Source organism: Sorex fumeus, unplaced genomic scaffold (assembly GCF_029834395.1).
Source record: "Sorex fumeus unplaced genomic scaffold, SorFum_2.1 ptg000063l, whole genome shotgun sequence".
In the NCBI taxonomy this organism is placed as follows: domain Eukaryota; kingdom Metazoa; phylum Chordata; class Mammalia; order Eulipotyphla; family Soricidae; genus Sorex; species Sorex fumeus.
Window position 1 is genome coordinate 48,921,906 of NW_026606120.1, and position 17,201 is coordinate 48,939,106.

The 17,201-nt window shown below is 53.7% G+C and overlaps 2 protein-coding genes across 4 annotated transcripts in view; one reads left to right on the forward strand and one right to left on the reverse strand.

The window, feature by feature from the left end:
- Nucleotides 1-435: 435 nt before the first annotated feature.
- On the forward strand, nt 436-10,004 carry PROCA1 (protein interacting with cyclin A1). Of its 2 annotated transcripts, none has more exons than XM_056127741.1 (6): nt 436-732; nt 4,609-4,695; nt 5,366-5,425; nt 8,361-8,496; nt 8,839-8,988; nt 9,110-10,004. In XM_056127741.1, exons 1-6 carry the CDS (start codon nt 642-644, stop codon nt 9,804-9,806), a joined length of 1,221 nt encoding a protein of 406 aa, XP_055983716.1. In that variant the 5' UTR covers nt 436-641; the 3' UTR covers nt 9,807-10,004. The 2 variants fall into 2 exon arrangements, with proteins under 2 accessions (XP_055983716.1, XP_055983717.1); XM_056127742.1 differs by lacking the exon at nt 436-732 and adding an exon at nt 1,239-1,331.
- Nucleotides 10,005-11,140: 1,136 nt separating this feature from the next.
- Nucleotides 11,141-17,201, reverse strand: part of SUPT6H (SPT6 homolog, histone chaperone and transcription elongation factor) — a 44,515-nt gene continuing 38,454 nt past the window's right edge. For both annotated transcript variants that reach the window (XM_056126858.1, XM_056126859.1), the window contains exons 31-37: nt 16,709-16,822; nt 16,411-16,535; nt 14,198-14,310; nt 13,864-13,941; nt 13,605-13,771; nt 12,873-13,060; nt 11,141-11,954 (exon numbers count right to left, since the gene is read on the reverse strand). In XM_056126858.1, coding sequence (XP_055982833.1) covers nt 11,768-11,954; nt 12,873-13,060; nt 13,605-13,771; nt 13,864-13,941; nt 14,198-14,310; nt 16,411-16,535; nt 16,709-16,822 — 972 coding nt within the window. In that variant the 3' untranslated portion in view covers nt 11,141-11,767. The remainder of the gene's footprint in view (nt 11,955-12,872; nt 13,061-13,604; nt 13,772-13,863; nt 13,942-14,197; nt 14,311-16,410; nt 16,536-16,708; nt 16,823-17,201) is intronic.

Here is a 17,201-nt window from a genome sequence, read left to right on the forward strand (position 1 = left end):
GACAGGGCCTAGGTGGGGGAGGCCGGGTGGGGAGGCAAAATGCCACAGGGGACCTAGGAACCTGCATTAGGTCCTTATTGCTGAATCTGTGAGGAGGGGACTCTGGGCGGAGGGGGAAGGAGAGAAGGAGAGAGAAACCGAGACAGAGAGAGAAAACGGACGCTAGATAGCGGGTGATGTCTCCCCCCAAGGACTTCGGTGGGCTGGAGACCGGGAGGGCTCCGGGAAGGTGGGGGAGCGCCGCAGGACCGGGCATCGGTTCCAAACGGCGCAGAGGCGTTGGAGAATCGCAGGGTCGCGGAGGGGCTGGTTAAATCTGGGCCCGGGAGTAGCCGCGCGGGGATGGGGCTGAGGGCCGGAGCAGGGCGGCCGAGACAGGGTTTCAGGCCTGAACTCTACAGGAAGAGCCTCAAGCTCCAAGCGGGAGCCCGGGGCGCCTGGAGGGACCCGGAAGGCCCCGGATGAAGAGCGCGGTTACACTCGGGTTGCCAACAAGGTCTAGAACGTGGGGGGAGGGGTGCGGGGCGGGCAAGCATGAGGCGGAGTTAGGGACCGGGCCCGGGCGAAGCTGAGATTGGGGTACAGGGTCGGCTCCGCCACACATAAGCTCAAGGGCCGGACTTCGGTAAGAGGCTAAAGCCATGTGGGTCAGGACAACACTGACGATCGAAAGATGGACTGAAGAAAACAAGGCCGAGAAGGCGTTGGCCAAAGCCTGGGCCGAGAAGAACGGTACGGCGGGGCGGGGCTCGGCGGCGGGCTCGCCGCCCGCGGTCGAACGGGGAGGCGGGACCCAGGCCGGGGCGGGGCTGGGGCCGGGGCCGGGCTCCCGGCCGCCCCGGGCCAGTGATTGAGTACTGCGGGCCCTGGGGACCCGGGAGTCGGCTCGCGGGGGCGGCTGGGGCGCTCGGTGTAGCCCAAGGGGCCGCCGCGGGCTGCAGGGCAGACAGGCCGGGCGCCGGGCAGCGGCTGCCCGGGAAGTACGGGGCTGGGCTGGAGCCCAGGGTCCGGCGCCCACTCGGCCACCGCGGGTGCACGGTTCCAAGACTCAGAGCTGGGGGGTGGGGGGGTCTTGGGCTTCCACGTGACATCACAATCCCCCTGAACTGGGGGGCGGGGTCGGGGCGGATTTTTCCTAGAGACGCGCCGCGCCTGCCCCGCTCCCCGTTTCCCTCCCGTAGACCTTCCCTCCCTTCCTCCCTTCCTTCTTCCCCCTGTACGCCCGGCTGGTCCGGGAATCCACCTAGAACCTCGTCCCAGGATGCCTCAAAGGCCGGGGGAGCTCGTCCATCCGCAGGGCAGGGAGAGTGCGGTACCAGTGAGCATCTCCTGTGAGTTCTGTTCCCGGCGCCTGATAATGCCTCCTCAGAAAGAGATCACCAGCTTCTCTTAAGTTTGTTTTTGTTTGTTTGTTTTGATCTGGGAGGATCCATCTTTCTTTCTTTAATTTTTATTAGTGACATACCATGAGGTACAGCTGTAGACTTACGAAGTTTTGTGCTTGGATTTCAATCATACAATGATCAAATACCCATCCCTCCACCAGTGCCCATTCTCTTAAGTTTTTCCTCGTCAATCGGAGGAAATTTCTTCTTCAACCTCGTTCCCTTAATGTGTCCTAGTCGTTCTGGGCTCCTGCTCCGGCTGGAGCCCTGCGTCTTGGGGAGAAGGGACAGCCACTATATTCCAGCCCCCGCAAACAACCTCAGGGGGCCTTAGGGGGCTTTGGATGAGTGGGAGTAGAGCCTGCACAATGACCCCCTTTCTTGGTGACTCTGAATAGAGCAAGGACACTGGCCCTGGCCCAGGCTGTATAAAGGAGCCAGTGGAGTTAGGGCTGGGTCAGTCTAGATTCTAGCGGGTAAGGAACTGGCTGGGAGGGAATTCAAAGTAGTGTGATAGGGGACAGGACAGGTTTTGGATAGGATCATTAAGTAGACGCCAAAAGAACATAAGCCAGGGGAACCGGGGTGGTAGTACAGAGATAGGTGCTTTTCTTGCACACAGACGACCCAGGGTTGACCCCTGGCACACATAAGTCCCTGAACCCCACCGTGTGTGGCCCAGAAAGCAAAATAAAATTTTAAAACAGCCCCCCCAAACATTTATTGATCACCCCCATATCCTAGAATCTGTAAAGATAGAGTCAAAAGAAATATGGACCTTGTTCTCAGGTTGCTAAACACAAAATGCGTGAAGGTTACCAAGGCCAGGGAAAGGTGCACGAGATATGACACTACTACTCGATAAGTGGGTAGTGTTTTTTTTTTTTCTTTTTGGGTCACACTTGGCGATGCACAGGGGTTACTCCTGGCTCTGCACTCAGGAGTTACTCCTGGCGGTGCTCAGGGGACCATATGGGATGCTGGGAATCGAACCCAGGTCAGCCGCGTGCAAGGCAAACGCCCTACCCGCTGTGCTCTCTCTCCAGCCCCGTAGGTTTTGTTTTTGAGTTTTTTTTTTCCTTTTGGGCCAATTTGGCAGTGTTTGGCAGGGATTGCTTCTGGTGGCAATTGGGGTACCATATGGGATACCGGGATTGAAACCAGGTTGGCGGTGTGCAAGGCAAGTGCCCTACCTACCTTACTGTCATTTTGGCCCCAAACTGTTCTTTCCAAGATGAACAGGTGTGTCTGGGAGTGGGTGGCAGGAGAAAAGTAGAGGAACGGGTAGGTGGGAGGGACTGATAATTCATGAATCAGAGAGCCCAAGTTCTGTGGGCTGGTCATGTCACAATAAGGAGTTTGTACCTCCTCCTGAAGGCAATGAAATGTCATTTAAGGGGAATAACATGGTGGATTGGCTGGCATTTTCGAAAACTCAAGTCTGACTGCACTGAGGATAGTGAAAGGAGGGAGGACGTCAGGCAGGCTGCTTCTGCTGCTCTCAGCCTTGAACCAAGACTCACAAATGTTAGGGCAGGGAGAAGGCATTATAAGATATGGTCATCATGTTGGTGTAGAAGTAAGGGATGTGTCTGCTGCTCTCTGGAATGGAAGACACAAAAAGGTTGAAGGGAAGGGAGAAGAGGTTTGTGGGGGATTCGGCCAGAGCAATAGTACAGTTGGTAGGGCATTTGCCTTGCATGTGGCCGACCCGGGTTCGATCCTGGACATCCCAAATGGTCCTCCGAACAACACCAGGAGTAATTCCTGATTGTAGAATCAGAAGTAACCCCTGAGCACTGGGTGTAACCTCCCACAAAAAAAAAAAAAAAAAGAAAGAAAATAAAAAGAACAGTCACAGTGTTGGCCAGGGCAGGGAGGGAGCATGTGGTGTGATCCCCGGGGCTCCCACATGCAATGCATATGTTCTAGTCCTTTGAGCCTTGTCCCTGGATCCCAGATTTATGTCACTGTATTGGCAGGTATTGAAACCGTGGAGTGGATGACATCGTCTAAGACAAGCTTAGCGCATCTTCTAAGGCAGCAACACAAGCAGGACCCAGGCAATCACTAGTGTAATGGCTGTGGTAGGGGAAGGAGAGATAGTAGGGAGTTAGGAAAGAACTAAAAAGATAGAGAAGGAAGAAGAAGATCAGAAAGCTCTATCACAGGCACCAAAAGAACAGTTTACAGAAGAGGTCACAGGGACAAGCGAGATGAGATGAAAAGAAGGCAGGAAATGAGTTTCCAGGCCAGTTCCTTGAAGTTTCATTTATTCAGATTTGAGGTACTTACTGAGGTAACCAGGGACCTGTAGGCACATTATCAAATGCCACTGAGGCTGAGCTGAAGTGCCCTGCTTCCTTCTGAAACAGGCCCCGTTTCCAGGGCCCCAAAGCTAACTGTGGGAAGAAAAGGAAAATGGCAGCCTCTGCCCTGGGGGAAGTGCTGACTCAGTTGGAGTTCTGCTCTGATGGCCTCGGACCAGACTCCACATGCCCTGTGATGTGATGACCCTTGGCCCAGACTCTGGCTCACTCCTATTCATTACCGCAGATTTGGCAGTAATAAGGACAGTATCCCCCTGTCCTTACCCATCCCACCAGCTCAGCGGGGGACCTTATTCTCTGCTCCCACGGGTCTTCCTTTGAGTCAGGGTCTGCATCCCACAACTGTCCTCACCTCTTCTGCAAATCTCCAGTTTCCTTCCACTCCCTCCTCAAGCCCCTTGAAAACAGGGACTCCTTTTAAAAACTTCTTTGTTTTGATCCACATCTGGCAGTGCTCAGGGCTTACTCCTGGTGAGGCTCAGGGACCGTATGGGGACCTTATAGGGTGCCAGAGATCCAAGCTGGGTCAGCTGTGTATAAGGCAAGTGTCACTAAGACTCCAACCCTAACAGCAGGGACTCTTCTGGATTTTTTTTGTTATCGTCCTTGTTTTGTTTTTTCTTTCTGAGTCACACTCGGTGATGCACACTCCTGGTTCTGCACTCAGGAATTACTCCTGGCAGTGCTCGGGGGACCATATGGGATGCTGGGAATCGAACCCAGGTCAGCTGCATGGAAGGCAAATGCCCTAGCCGCTGTACTATCGCTCCAGCCCCCTCTGTGGGTTTTTAACCTCTGCATCTGCAGGGTGCAGCTGGGTTCTGAAGTGTCTGGTGAATGAATGGCATGGGGTGGGGGAGAGGTGCTGTTGCTGCTACTCTGTCGTTTCTCAGGTGTAAACAGGTTACCATGCTGGGAGAGAGGAGCCCTGCTGGCTGGTGTGCCTTCTAGCACTGATGCATCTACCCTTTCGGCTGAAGGTGAGTCCAGGGGAACCTCAAACTTCATCAGGTGGAGTGGTCTGGGAGGGAGGGAGAAGGGGGATGTTTAGTCCTAAAAGATTACCTGGCTCCCTCACCCTCACATAGAGGGCCTCTCTGGAATCCACAAACACCCTTTCTCTCTCTTTACATAGCACTTAAAATTAAAAATAAAATTGGTGGGGAGGGGGAAGGTAAGGATGGTGTGTTAACATTTGGCAGTGCTCAGGGATCACTCCTGGTGGTGCTCAGGGGACTCTCTGTGGTGCTGATGTCGAATGTGAGTTAGACACATGCAGGGAAAGTGGGCTGGAGTGATAGTACAGTTGGTAGGGCATTTGCCTTGTACGCAGCCAACCTGGGTTTGATCCCTGACATCCCATATGGTCCCCCAAGCACCACCAGGAGTAATTCCTGAGTGCAGAGCCAAGAGTAATCCCTAAGCATTGCTGAGTATGACCCAAAAAGAAAAAAAAATCAAGTATTTGTTCAGTCACTTGGATGAACAAACCCACAACCTGGGTTAAATCCTGCTGAGTGGCCAGTATGAGGTCTGTTCCCATTCAGGACTCCCCGGGGGTCTGGAAAAATGTACAATGCTCCTGGTCTCTTTAAAGGGAACTGGCCAGTCACAGCACCTCAATTAGTACTCACCAGCTTTTTTCTCTAGGTGGGCACGGTGGGAGTCCAGGAGGGAACTGCAGGAAGATGCCTTGTCCTCTCTGCTCTGGTATGTGAAACCTTGGTCCCAGGGCTTTCGGGAGGGTTAATGAAGCAGTGGGGTGGAGTCTGGGAGATTCCAGTGTGTGAAGGAGGATTTGTGTTAGACTGAGCAAAAGAGTGGGCAGCCGTTCTCTGGGTCATTCACTCAACACCAACCTCCTACTGCTCTGTGAAAAGGAGACATGGTATCTTCTCTCTCTTTCTCTCTCTCTCTCTCTCTCTCTCTCTCTCTCTCTCTTTTCAGTGACAAAATAGTTTTTATCAAACAAAATTTACTTAGACATGGGGAGAAAGAGGAATATGCGTAAGAGAAAGATCCACGTAAGGGAGAACACACCCGGACTGGATTTTTTTTCTTCTTGTTGGGTCACACTAGGTGATGCTCAGGGGTTACTCCTGGCTCTGCACTCAGGAATTACTGCTGGTGATGCTCAGGGGATCATATGAGATGCAGGGTTGGCTATGTGCAAGGCAAATACCCTTCCTGGTGTACTCTCATTCACAGCCCCAAGAACACGAGCTTGAAAGCATAAGCCAGCATCTGTTTTCTTTCTAAGGGTAGAAGGGCTCAGGCTGAGGATGTCACTCAATTTTGTAGCTCTAAGGATGGTAGAGAATGGATGCGGAATGGGAACTTGAGTCAAGAGGCAGGGAAAAAGACAAATGGGCTGGAGACATAGCATAGGAGGTAGAGTACTTCTCTTGCATGCAATTACTGTGGTCTAGTTTAGAGTCCCTGGCACCACACAGTACTTCCCTGAGCCCAGCTGGGTGTGGCCCAACCCCCCCCCCCCCAAAAAAAAGGTGTTATGTGAGGGGATGGAGAGATAGTGCCTTGCATGTGACTGGAGAGATAGTGCCTTGCACGTGGCCTACCCAGGTTTGATCTGCAGTACCCCATATGCCTGCCCCCGTGCCTGGCTATTCCTCGCCGGGGCCCCTTGGAGGGGAGCGGGTTGAGCTTTCCTCCCCGCCCTGACCAGGGCCCCGGCAGCTGAAGACCTCCAAGACCAGCCACCACCATGCTGAGACCACTCTCCGCACACATGAAGGTACTGGCAGAGGGACAAAGCCACGCGGGTTCCGGGGCCGAGATCTCCCAGCCTACTCGGATTGGAGTCGAGCATCCTCCACCCAGATCCTCCAAATTCCAGTAGGCGGGGGTCACACCCACCACCTGGCCCCCTGGCGCCGTGTAATCCCATCAGCGGCCAAGACTCAGAGACTATAAAATCCAGATCCCGGACGAGAACAGTGCAGTCTCTGCCCCCGCGCCTGGGTGTTCCTTCCCGGAGTCCCTTGGAGGGGAGCGGGTTGAGCTTTCCTCCCCGCCCTGACCAGGGCCCCGGCAGCTGAAGACCTCCAAGACCAGCCACCACCATGCTGAGACCACTCTCCGCACACCTGAAGGTACCGGCAGAGGGACAAAGCCACGTGGGTTCTGGGGCCGAGATCTCCAAGCCTACTCGGATTGGAGTCGAGCATCCTCCACCCAGATCCTCCAAATTCCAGTAGGCGGGGGTCAACCCACCAACTGGCCCCCTGGCGCCGTGTAATCCCATCAGCAGCCAAGACACTGAGACTATAAAAACCAGCTCCCGGAACCGTGCGGCCGCATTTGCGGCCGCGCGACATCTTATTATGACATCTCATTCCTACTTTGACAAACTGGCAGGCTACCGAATGTAGCCTGCCCACACGGCAGAGTCTGGCAAACTCCCCGTGGTGTACGCAATATGCCAAATACCAGTAACAATGATGGATCTCATTCTCCTAAAGAGCCTTGAATATAACCTCAGGGCCAGGATGAAGGAGACGTTACTGGGGCCTGCTCGAGGCAATCGACGAATAACAATCGACCCCATATGGTTCCCCACGCCCCACCAGGAGTGATCCCTGAACACAGACAGACCCTGAGCACCATCAGGTGTGACCTAAAACAGTAACAAAGAATGAATGTTGTTTTTTTTTTTCCTTTTGGGTCACACCCAGCGATGCTCAGGGATTACTCCTGGCTTTGCACTCAGGAATTACTCCCTGGCGGTGCTCAGGGGACCATATGGGATGCTGGGAATCGAACCCGGGTTGGCCGCATGCAAGGCAAATGCCCTACCCGCTGTGCTATTGTTCCAGCCCAACAAAGAATGAATGTGGAAAAAGGTGCCAGGAGGGAGAAAAGGAGCTTGGAGAAGGGGAAAGGGAAGGTTTGCAGGCCTGATAGCTAGAGTGGCTCCTGAGGCCCTGGGGGCTGTCCCCAGCCCGCTGCACCTGTGTGGGAACATGAACCGAGGATGCTATGGCTGCTGCTTCTTATTGCAGAGAGTTCGGTGGGGACGCTCCTGTCTTCCATGTGGCTCCAGAGTCTTCCCTACCCAGGCATCCTGTGGAGGGGGGCCGTGGTGCTGTAATACCCCACCTCTGGCTGAAGGGCAGGTGGCAACCAGTGAGGACCAGGCTTTCTTCCACACTTAGTTGGTTAAGGCCAGGGAGGGGATGAGCGAGAGGGAGAGGGACCTGGTGAAAACCTACTGTGACTCAGACATGTTCTGGGGCGGGGGCAGAGAGCAGGCCGACTCATCAGTGAACAGAGGGGCTGGAGAGAGTATAGCGGGTAGGGCACTTGCTTTACATGTGGCTGACTCTGGGATGGGCTCAATCCCCAGCACCCCATATGGTCCCCTCGAGCACCACCAGAGTGATTCCTGAGTGCAGAGCCTGGAGTCACCCTGAACACTGCCAGGTGTGGCCCAGAATAAAGAAAAATCAGTGGACTTAGGGTGAGGCTCAGCATTTCCACTGGACTGAGTTACTTCTACTAAAGAACTCACAGGGCTGCTGTTGGCAGCAAGGTAACTGGGTGAAACTTTTAACTGAGCTGGGCAGGGGAGTGGCAGAGGTCTGCTGCTCCTGCTACTACAGTGACCCAGATCCTACCCCCTCAGGTGACCTCAAAGATGCTGAGAGGTGCTGCTGGCAACATAAGCAATGTGGTGGGCATCTCATCCATCCCTACACTGCAGACTGTGGCCACCACAACCTGCACCTGCATACTGTTGGCCATTGTGACTGTGATACCAGGTAAGGGTCTTTCTCCTTAGGGGAACCTGGGGCCAAGGAGACTCAGGGGTAGAGTTAGGTTCAAAGTTGTACTATGGGGAGGTTTTTTGAAACTCAGGAGCTTTTTTTCTTTTTTGGCTTTTGGGTCACACCCGGTAATGCTCAGGGGTTACTCCTGGCTCTACACTCAGGAATTACTCCTAGCATTGCTCAGGGGACCATATGGGATGCCAGGGATTGAACCTGGGCTAGCTGCGTGCAAGGCAAACTCTGGCCCCCCAGGGCTGTTTCTTATGATTCTTGTTCTGGGGCCCTGGGCAGTCACAGAGGTGTGGGAGCCAGACTGAAACCTCTTTCTGGCAGGCTGAAGGACTGCTCAGAGAAGGTAGATGGCACCAGCTCCCGAAATCCGGGCCCGACCTGCTCCCGAGATGGAGGCCCAACCTGTTTCAACATCATCCAGACCCCTTGCTTTGAAGTTATACCAGAGGAGGAGTGTGCGGACCAATTCTGGTATGACTTGTGAGTTGGCGGGAATATGGGCGAGGGTAGCTGGCTGGGAATCCTGAGCCTGTGGATGGGGCACCGGCCCGTGTGATCTCTGTCAACTTACTCTGCTACTGTCTTCTTCCAGGTGCAAAAACTACAGGCCCGTCTCTGTGGCAGTGATCCACCATCCCTTCCACCATGAATGCGGAGCAGATGACTTAAATGTGGAAGAGGAGGAGGCCGAGGAGGAGGAGGAGGAGGAGGAGGAGGAGGAAGAAGAAGAAGAAGAAGAGGAAGAAGGAAGTAAATCTCCCATCCCCAACCAGACGGGTTCTGCCTCACCCACAGAGACAGGCCCAGTCACAGGCACCGCGGACTCTACAGCTCCCATCACCATCTGGCGCTCCGAGAGCCCCACAGGGAAACCCCAGGGCAACAAGACTATCAAGAAGATCAAGAAGAAAAAGGAAAAAGAGAAAGAAAAGGAGGAGGACACGGATGAGAAGATAAAACCTAAAAAAAAGAAGAAGAGCAAGTTGATAAAGAAGAAAAGCGCTGTTAAAGCGGAATCTTCACCTCCAGACAGCCGATCTCTATGCCCGAGAGAGCTGGCTAGGACGTCTGAGTCCAGCCCTGAAAGCCGGGAAGAGTTGGAGAGTGAGGACAGTTACAATGACCCCAAGCGGGAAATATTCTCCCCCAGTGAAGATATCGTGGAGTCATTGCCCAGGAAGAAAGACAAAAACTTGCCCCAGGCCAAGAAGCCCGGAGCAAAGACCTCATCGACCAAGAAGGTGAGCAAGAGAAAATCTCCCCCAGCATCAAACCCCAATCTCAGTTGAGGCCCAGGAGACCAGGTGAAGAATAAACATGTTCACGCCTGTCGTTGAGCACCCCCTTCTGCTGTTCTCTCTCCCTCTCACTGGGTTCCTTTGGGGGGTTGGGGAGGGCTTTGGGCTTAGCTGGAGCCAAGGGAAGAATGGGCTGCAGGGTTCTTGAAGGCATCCATCTTTGGCGAGAAGTCCATGGAAAGGAGGTAGAAAGGCATCAGAGGAACAGCTTGTTGCTCTGTGCCACCCTAAGCTTGGGGGAGCTGAATACATCTAGCTAGCTGCTGCTGCATGGGAGACCGTTCTATGTGAAATCCAATCCGCTCCAGAAAAGGCAGCATTATCTGCAGTGAAACCCCTAATAAATTGGACCTTTTAACCCAACTCTGTGCCACTGTGCCTGGCCTTTCCTGCCCCTAAGTGGCCCTGGGGAAGGTGCTGGTGGCACCAAAAGGAACATCATCTTCTCAGCTGGTGTCGCCCTGCTCCTGCTGGACCCTTCTAGACCTTTTGTGCTGAAGGGAATGGAATTGAGTCCCTGGCAGAAGGCCAGTCCCCGCCATCCCTCCCTGACTCTTGTCGGCATACAGTCACAGAGACAAGAAAAGCCAGGGGGGAAGCTCCCCCAGCTTTAGACAGTAGTGGACTTTTGTGACTGCTCTGCTGAGCCCCAAGAAGAAGAAAGGAAGGGTTTAGGCAAGCTTCCTTTTTGCAACATGCACTTGGCAAAGTGCATTGGAGGCTTCTTTGAGGAGATGAGGGAGATCAGGAGTCCAGAACAAAGAGGCAGGAGGGCTAGAGGAAGGTCAAGGGCGAGAGCCAGGGGATGGCCTCTCCTGTGGTGCCCTTTCAAAGGTAATATGTGGGAGCGGGTGTGTTTATGAGGCATTCATGAGGGGGGTTCATGAGGAGGGCCGGGCACACTCAGCCTCTTGGTGCTGTCAGATACTGAGGTACAATCTGGCAAAAAGCAAGGAGCGTAGAGGAGAAATTAATTTACTTGTGAGAGGCGGGGGCATGGGCGTGGGTGCTGGACACAAGTCTAATGACAGCCATTAATGCTTACTGAGGCCTTAAGGGGTCGCACCTTCGTCCTCCCAGCTGCTGGGTGGGGCCGGGCTCTGTGCCTTCAGATCAGAGAAGCGAGTGAGCTCTCAGAAAAGGTCACGGGGCTGGCAGACGGAGGGGAGCAGGAATCCGACGCCGGGGCTGTGTGATGCAGAAGCTGTCTGTCTGCTCTTCTGTGAGTCACTGCTACCCCTCATGGTCTGGAGAGGATTCAGGAAAGCCTCAGAGCTCAAGCACTGCTCTGAACGCTTCCCCTCAGGAGTCGGAGAGTTGCACAGAAAGGCACTGCCAGGTGCTCTGTAGAAACACTGTTTATTCAAATGACAGGCAGGAAGCAGTGGCAGCAGGTGGGTGAGGGCGGCCAGGTGGGCTGGGTGGTGAGCGCTGCTTCCCTACGTCCGCTGCAGCCCTGCTCGACAGCCTCCCAGGATGTTGGCATCTGGGTCAGAAATACTTGCCCTTCTCTCCCTCCTGCCCCAAACTGAATAAATAGCATCCCTCTCCCCCCAGGAACGGGGGGGACTCGTGTGCTGAGCTTGGTGCCCCGGTCACAGCTCAGTCAAGTGAGGGCAGAAGCTCGGAATGGCTTATAGGGAGGAGAGTACAGAACTGTTCCACTCTCGTTCTCCTCTTCCTCTTCCTCCTCCCTGCCACACTCCCCCCTCCCAGCCTGGTCCTGGGGCAGGGGGGTCAGTGAGGGCCTGGAAGTGGGAGAATCGTTCCCTAGTGTACACTGAGCTCGAGTTCGCCAGGCCAGGCCAGCCTGTCACCCGTCCAGGCTGACCACCACAGAGAACGTCATCCACGCCACTTTATGGACAGAAAAGGAGGGGCAGGGAGAGAGGCAGTGAGCAGCCAGGCCTCTCTCAGCCTCAGAGGTAACCAGAGTCCTACGAGCAGGCCCCCTACCGGTCCATCTCATCAAGGAGCGGGGTGGCGTCGCCGGCAATGGACATGGGGGTGCTTTCGATCATGGGGCTGGGGGAGGGCCGAGGTGTTAGTCGCTGCTTCTGTTTCCGCCGCTCTGCTTCCTTCTCCTGCAGCCACTGCTCTGCCATTTTTCCCCAGTCGATGGCTGCGTGGCTGTTGGACCTGGAGGGCGAAGAAGGGGCCTTTGAGGTTGGCGCCTGGAGGCTCGGAAGAAGGTGCCTTCCCACTGCTGGCATGAGCTTCCCCTTGCAGCAACGGCCTCCCTCCCTCTGGGCAGCAGGCCCTCCTGCTGGTGAGCGACAGTTGGGAGGGCTGTACAATGATCTGTCTCAGAAAGCAGTTCCTCTGCTCTCAGAAGACCCAGCAGCCCTGTCTACGCCAAGCCTTAATAACCCTTGGCCCTACCTTAGAATGTGCTTTGCACCAACCTCCACATACTATACTTTTGTTTAAAACTTTATTTACTGGGGCCGGAGCGATAATACAGCAGAGAGGGTGTTTGCCTTGCATGCGGCCGACCCGGTCCAATCCCTGGCATCTCATATAGTTCTCCGAGCACTGCCAGGAGTGATTCCTGAGTACGTGAGCCAGGAATAACCCCTATGCATTGCCGGGTGTGACCCAAAAAGCAAAACAAGAAAGAAAAAAAATTTAAAAAATTTGGCATTCGGGCCACACCTGGTGGTGCTCAGGGCTTACTTCTGGGTTGTGTGCTCAGAGGATCATAATGTATTGCTGGGGACTCAACCTGGGTCGGTCACGTGAAAGGCAAGTGCCTACCTGCTGTACAATAGTTTGCTTGGTTGTGGTTATTGGGTCACTCAAGATAGCTCATACTACTGGCTCTGCGCTTATATTACTCCTTGAGGAGCTCGATTCACAAACGCGGATTGGCGGTGTCCAATGAAGTGTCTCACCTACTGGACCATCTCTCCAGCCCCCCCAATACAGTTAATGATAGGGTTTCATGCATATGATGATACACCACACCATCCACCAGGGTCCCCCACTTCACGCCTGCCCTCATTACACGCGGCTCAGTTCTGTAGGCCAGTTCTCAGGTCCACGTGCCATACTTACTTTGGCTGCTGCTGCCGCTGTCGGGAGCTGGACGAGGGCTGAGGCTGGGCCTGGGCAGACTGGGGGGTGGTGCTGGCCTGTAGCTGGTGGTACTGTGGGGTGGTGATGGGTTGACTTGGGGTTGTGTAGGAGTAGCTTGGGGTCATCAGTGGTGTTGCCACTGGCTGCTGAGCTGGTGTGGGGAAAACCTGGAGAAGGATAAACAGTGACATGGGGATGAGTTCTAGGCCTGATTTTACTGTGATTTCTGATAAGCCAAGGGAATTGGGGCTCAACTGACCCTCTGCTACACAGGGCACTGAGATGGAATTTGGTGTAACGGCCTACTAGTCCTGACCCCTAGAGGTTTCTAGTGGGTCAAAAGTTTCAGAGTTCACAAAGGACTCGGTGGAAAGGCCAAAACTCTTCTGTTTGGCGGGGAGGGTCATACCTAGTGGCACTTAGGACTTCTTGCTTTGCACTCAGAGATCACTTCTGAGGGATCACTCACTGGCTCAGGGACCAACTGGGGTGCTGGGGTTTGAATCTGGTTGGCCGCGTGGCAGGCAAGTGCCCTACCTGCTGTACTGTCATTCCAGCCCCAAGTCAAAACTTTTCTTACTCTGGGTCGGGGAGATGGCTCAAAGGGCAGGAGCACACACTGTGCCTTAGATCACTGGCACCACATGTATCCTGGAGTACTATTGTGCACGCCACACAAAAAGACCACTCCCCACTCCTGGCGACACTTACATGGTAAGCGCTGCTTCCGCCTCCACTACCGCCATAACCATACTGGCTAGAGGCCCACTGGGCTGGGGTGGCATTAGGATTCTGTCCTTGGCCTGTCACGGCAGCAATGGCACTGAACATCTGCGAGGTCATGTTCTGGGGCAGGGCATTCACCGCCCGTGTCAGGTCTGTAGGAACACAGAGGTAGGGCACAGTCACGCTGGAGGCAAAAGTCCTCCTGCATCTTCCCGACGCCCAATCCCAGGCCTGAGCTCCTCACCTGCAAGGTTGATGTTGGCTGGGGTGGCGTTGATGGAAGCGGGGGTCCGGGTTCTGCTGCTGCTGCTGGGAGTGATGCCTGGAGGAAATCAGCTGGTGTCTGTTATGTGTCTCCAGAAAGCTATTTCTGGTTTCACTATTTGAGGGCTAGAGAAACTTCTAAGGTGAGTAGTGAAGAAGGGAAACGTGCATAGTTAAGCAGAGGGATTTTCTGGTCCACAGTAAGTTAGTGAGAGAGCTACAATACATCCTCTGCCTTCCCTCCTCCCCCAGAAGGGAGCATCTCAGTGTTTCCCAAAACACATCCTGGAAGTCAGGGAGAAAAGTGCACTCACCTGGTACAGGATCCTGGTAATGATCCTTAAACCACCTGAAAAGTCCATTCACAGTAGGGAAGATCTGGCCCCGGTAGCGGAATCCCTCTGGAGTCACCGTTACATATTCTATCCTGGGAGTTTGGAAGGAAATAGGCATCAGATGCCATGTGGGACGAGCAGTGAGTGGGGAGATCTGACCACCATGTTAAGTAGCCATTCTGGGGGCTGGCAGGGAGAGAAGAGCCAGTCCCTGGCACATACGCGCCCAAGCCCATGTACTGCTTGTGCCCACGTGGTCGAGCACATGTGGTGCCTGAGCACATGTGTCGCCCGCATCTCCCCTCTTGAGATGTATACTTTCATGTCCAATGCTGGGATGTGTGTAGGGTCTCTTTCTGCCCTAAGAGAAGCCTGGGTTCTCTCTTGAGCTTCTCTCTCTCTCTCTCTCTCTCTCTCTCTCTCTCTCTCTCTCTCTCTCTCCCCCCCCCCCTCAAAAACCTCCAAATAAGATCTGTTTTACTTCCAAAAAAAAAAAAATTCAAAAGAGCAAGCCAGCCCCTGATCCTGTAAAAGGAGGTTGCACTCTGGTGAAGAGTACAGACAGGGCCAGGAGTCAGCAGTCCAGGGTGTGCCAGATGAAAGCCCATTGGGCCCAGGGCCTCAGAGCAATGGCAGGCAGTACATGGAGGGAAGGTCACACCGAGCTGGCAGAGTCAGGGTTAAGTGGCTGTCAGGACAGCGAAGCTCAACACCCCATGAATGTGGAAGTCCGGGGATGGAGAGCCTTCTTTATTCAACACTGCAGAGCAGACAGGAGAAAATACAGGCTGTGGGCTCAGAGTCAGTTATGGTTCCAGTCTGCCACTGACCACCTATATGAAAACAACTCACTAAGCCCAAATCTCAGCCTTACTTATGAGTACAATTTGAGTTGCAGGACGGCCATAAGAAAAAGAGGGCTGGAGAGATAGTACAGGGCTTAAGGCGCTTTCAAGCAGTCAAACCTAGTTCAATTCCCAGCACTGCCACGAGTGCTCTGACTGTTGCCTGAAAACCAAAAGAAAAAAAAAAGTGTACATAGACACAACATTTAGGGGCTGGAGCAATAGCCCAGCGGATAGGGCGTTTGCCTTGCATGCGGCCAACCCGGGTTCGATTCCCAGCATCCCATATGGTCCCCCGAGCACTGCCAGGAGTAACCCCTGTGTATCTCTGGGTGTGACCCAAAAAGGGGGAAAAAAAAAGCAACATTTAAAACAGGGTTGCACTCAATAAAGTGACTATCAACAGGTAATAGACGATGCTAGGTAGGGCACACTTATTTTATTAAACCAGTTTCCAAATCATATTCGACTTTTACTTCTGCAGAGCCTGTGCCCCACAGGGAGGTGATCATGTTGCTCGCTCTCAGAAAAGGTCCTCCTGTGTGCTCAAATGTTCCTCATGGGACCCACAGAAGCCCTGGCTGCTTGTTTTGGTGAGTCAGGAAAGACTTCTCAAAAATGAGATAATATTCCAGATGTGCCCAAGATGGCGCAGGGCCTAGGGTCCTTTTCATCTAGCCACAAAGCCTTCCTACACCTAAGACTTGTGTCACATGCAGGCAGTACAGAAACAGGAGCAGAAATTCTCAGACCTTAGTCACAAGTCTAAGGAAGGACGAGGACATGGGGGGTGGGGGGGGTGGGGTGTGTTTTCTCAGTTTAGGCAACAGACAGAAAAAGAGCAGGTCTAGGGGGAGATCAAAATTTCACTTCAGAATAAGCATGGGGCGGGGGAACCCACTTGGAGGAGAAGCGAGGAAGGCCACACCCAGAAGGGAGCATAGCGGAACAGCGGGAAAAAGCAACGCTTTCGGCAAGGCAGAAAGGAGAAAGGTGTGACAGCCACAATGATGCTGGAAACCCTGGGAAGGGTGAAGTTGAGTGTGAAAAAAGCTGGCCCAGCTTTGGTGACAAAATGGAATGTCCAGTCACTTCCCAGCAAGAGAGAACAGGCACTGGAAACTCATTTTTTTAAAAAACTGGATTGATGAAAATTCCTCTGTTGGTGAATCTTCATCTTCTGACACTAAATTATCACCCTTTCCCCACCTCCAACCTCCACCTCCATTCTAAACAGCTAAAAGGAGAAAAGCAGAACCAGAGAGTGGATTACTCCAGGGGCTCTAGCCCCAGTGCTCGCTTCTCCGTGGAGCCCAGTGGCAGCACCTTCTCAGCACCAGTGCTCACCTGGGTTTAGCCCGGGGCTGGTATCCCAGTAGGAACTTGCCGGGCAGTTCCTTGCAGGCACAGATGAAATAAGGGATGAAGGTGGGCTTCTCCTTCTTAGTTTTGATGAGCAGCTCCTCTAATTTCTGGGGGTAGAATTAGGGGGAGATGTTGGGATAGCAGCATGCTTGGCGCACAATGTCTGGTGTGTGCAAGAGGGACACTTCCTTCAGCAGCAGAGAGCATCCCCTACACTGAAGAGAAACCAAACATCCTTAATGATTGAGAGGTGTCATTCCTCCAAGGGCCCTGGTCTCACCTTACGGTCCCCACCACTGCAGTCTTGATAATACTTGTGGTTGAGAAGGTCGCGGGCAAAGGATGCCATGGGCTGAACATAGCGGGCAACAATTTCATCCAAGTCTTCAAATTCCTGTGGAAGGAAGGTAAAGGTCCTGCATGCCATCACGGCCAGGACTGAAACTCCTGAATATGACTGTACATTCTCGGAAACAGATCCAAGGACCTAGCTGTCCTGCAGTAGCTGCACTCTGCTGCGATATGTCCTCATTTCATTTTTTTGTTTCTGTTTTTGGGCCATACCAGCAGTGCTCAGAGCTCACTCCTGGTGGAACTCGGGGGACCTATGGGGTACCAGGGACTGAACCTGGGTTGGCCACATGCAAGACAAACACAATCCACTATACTATTGCTCTGGCTCCCTATGCTCCCATTCACTCTCTTAGAAGACACAAAATTCTACAGCTCGCAGAGAGCGCCTCGCTGACTGCCTGCCTTGCAGACACTTAAGC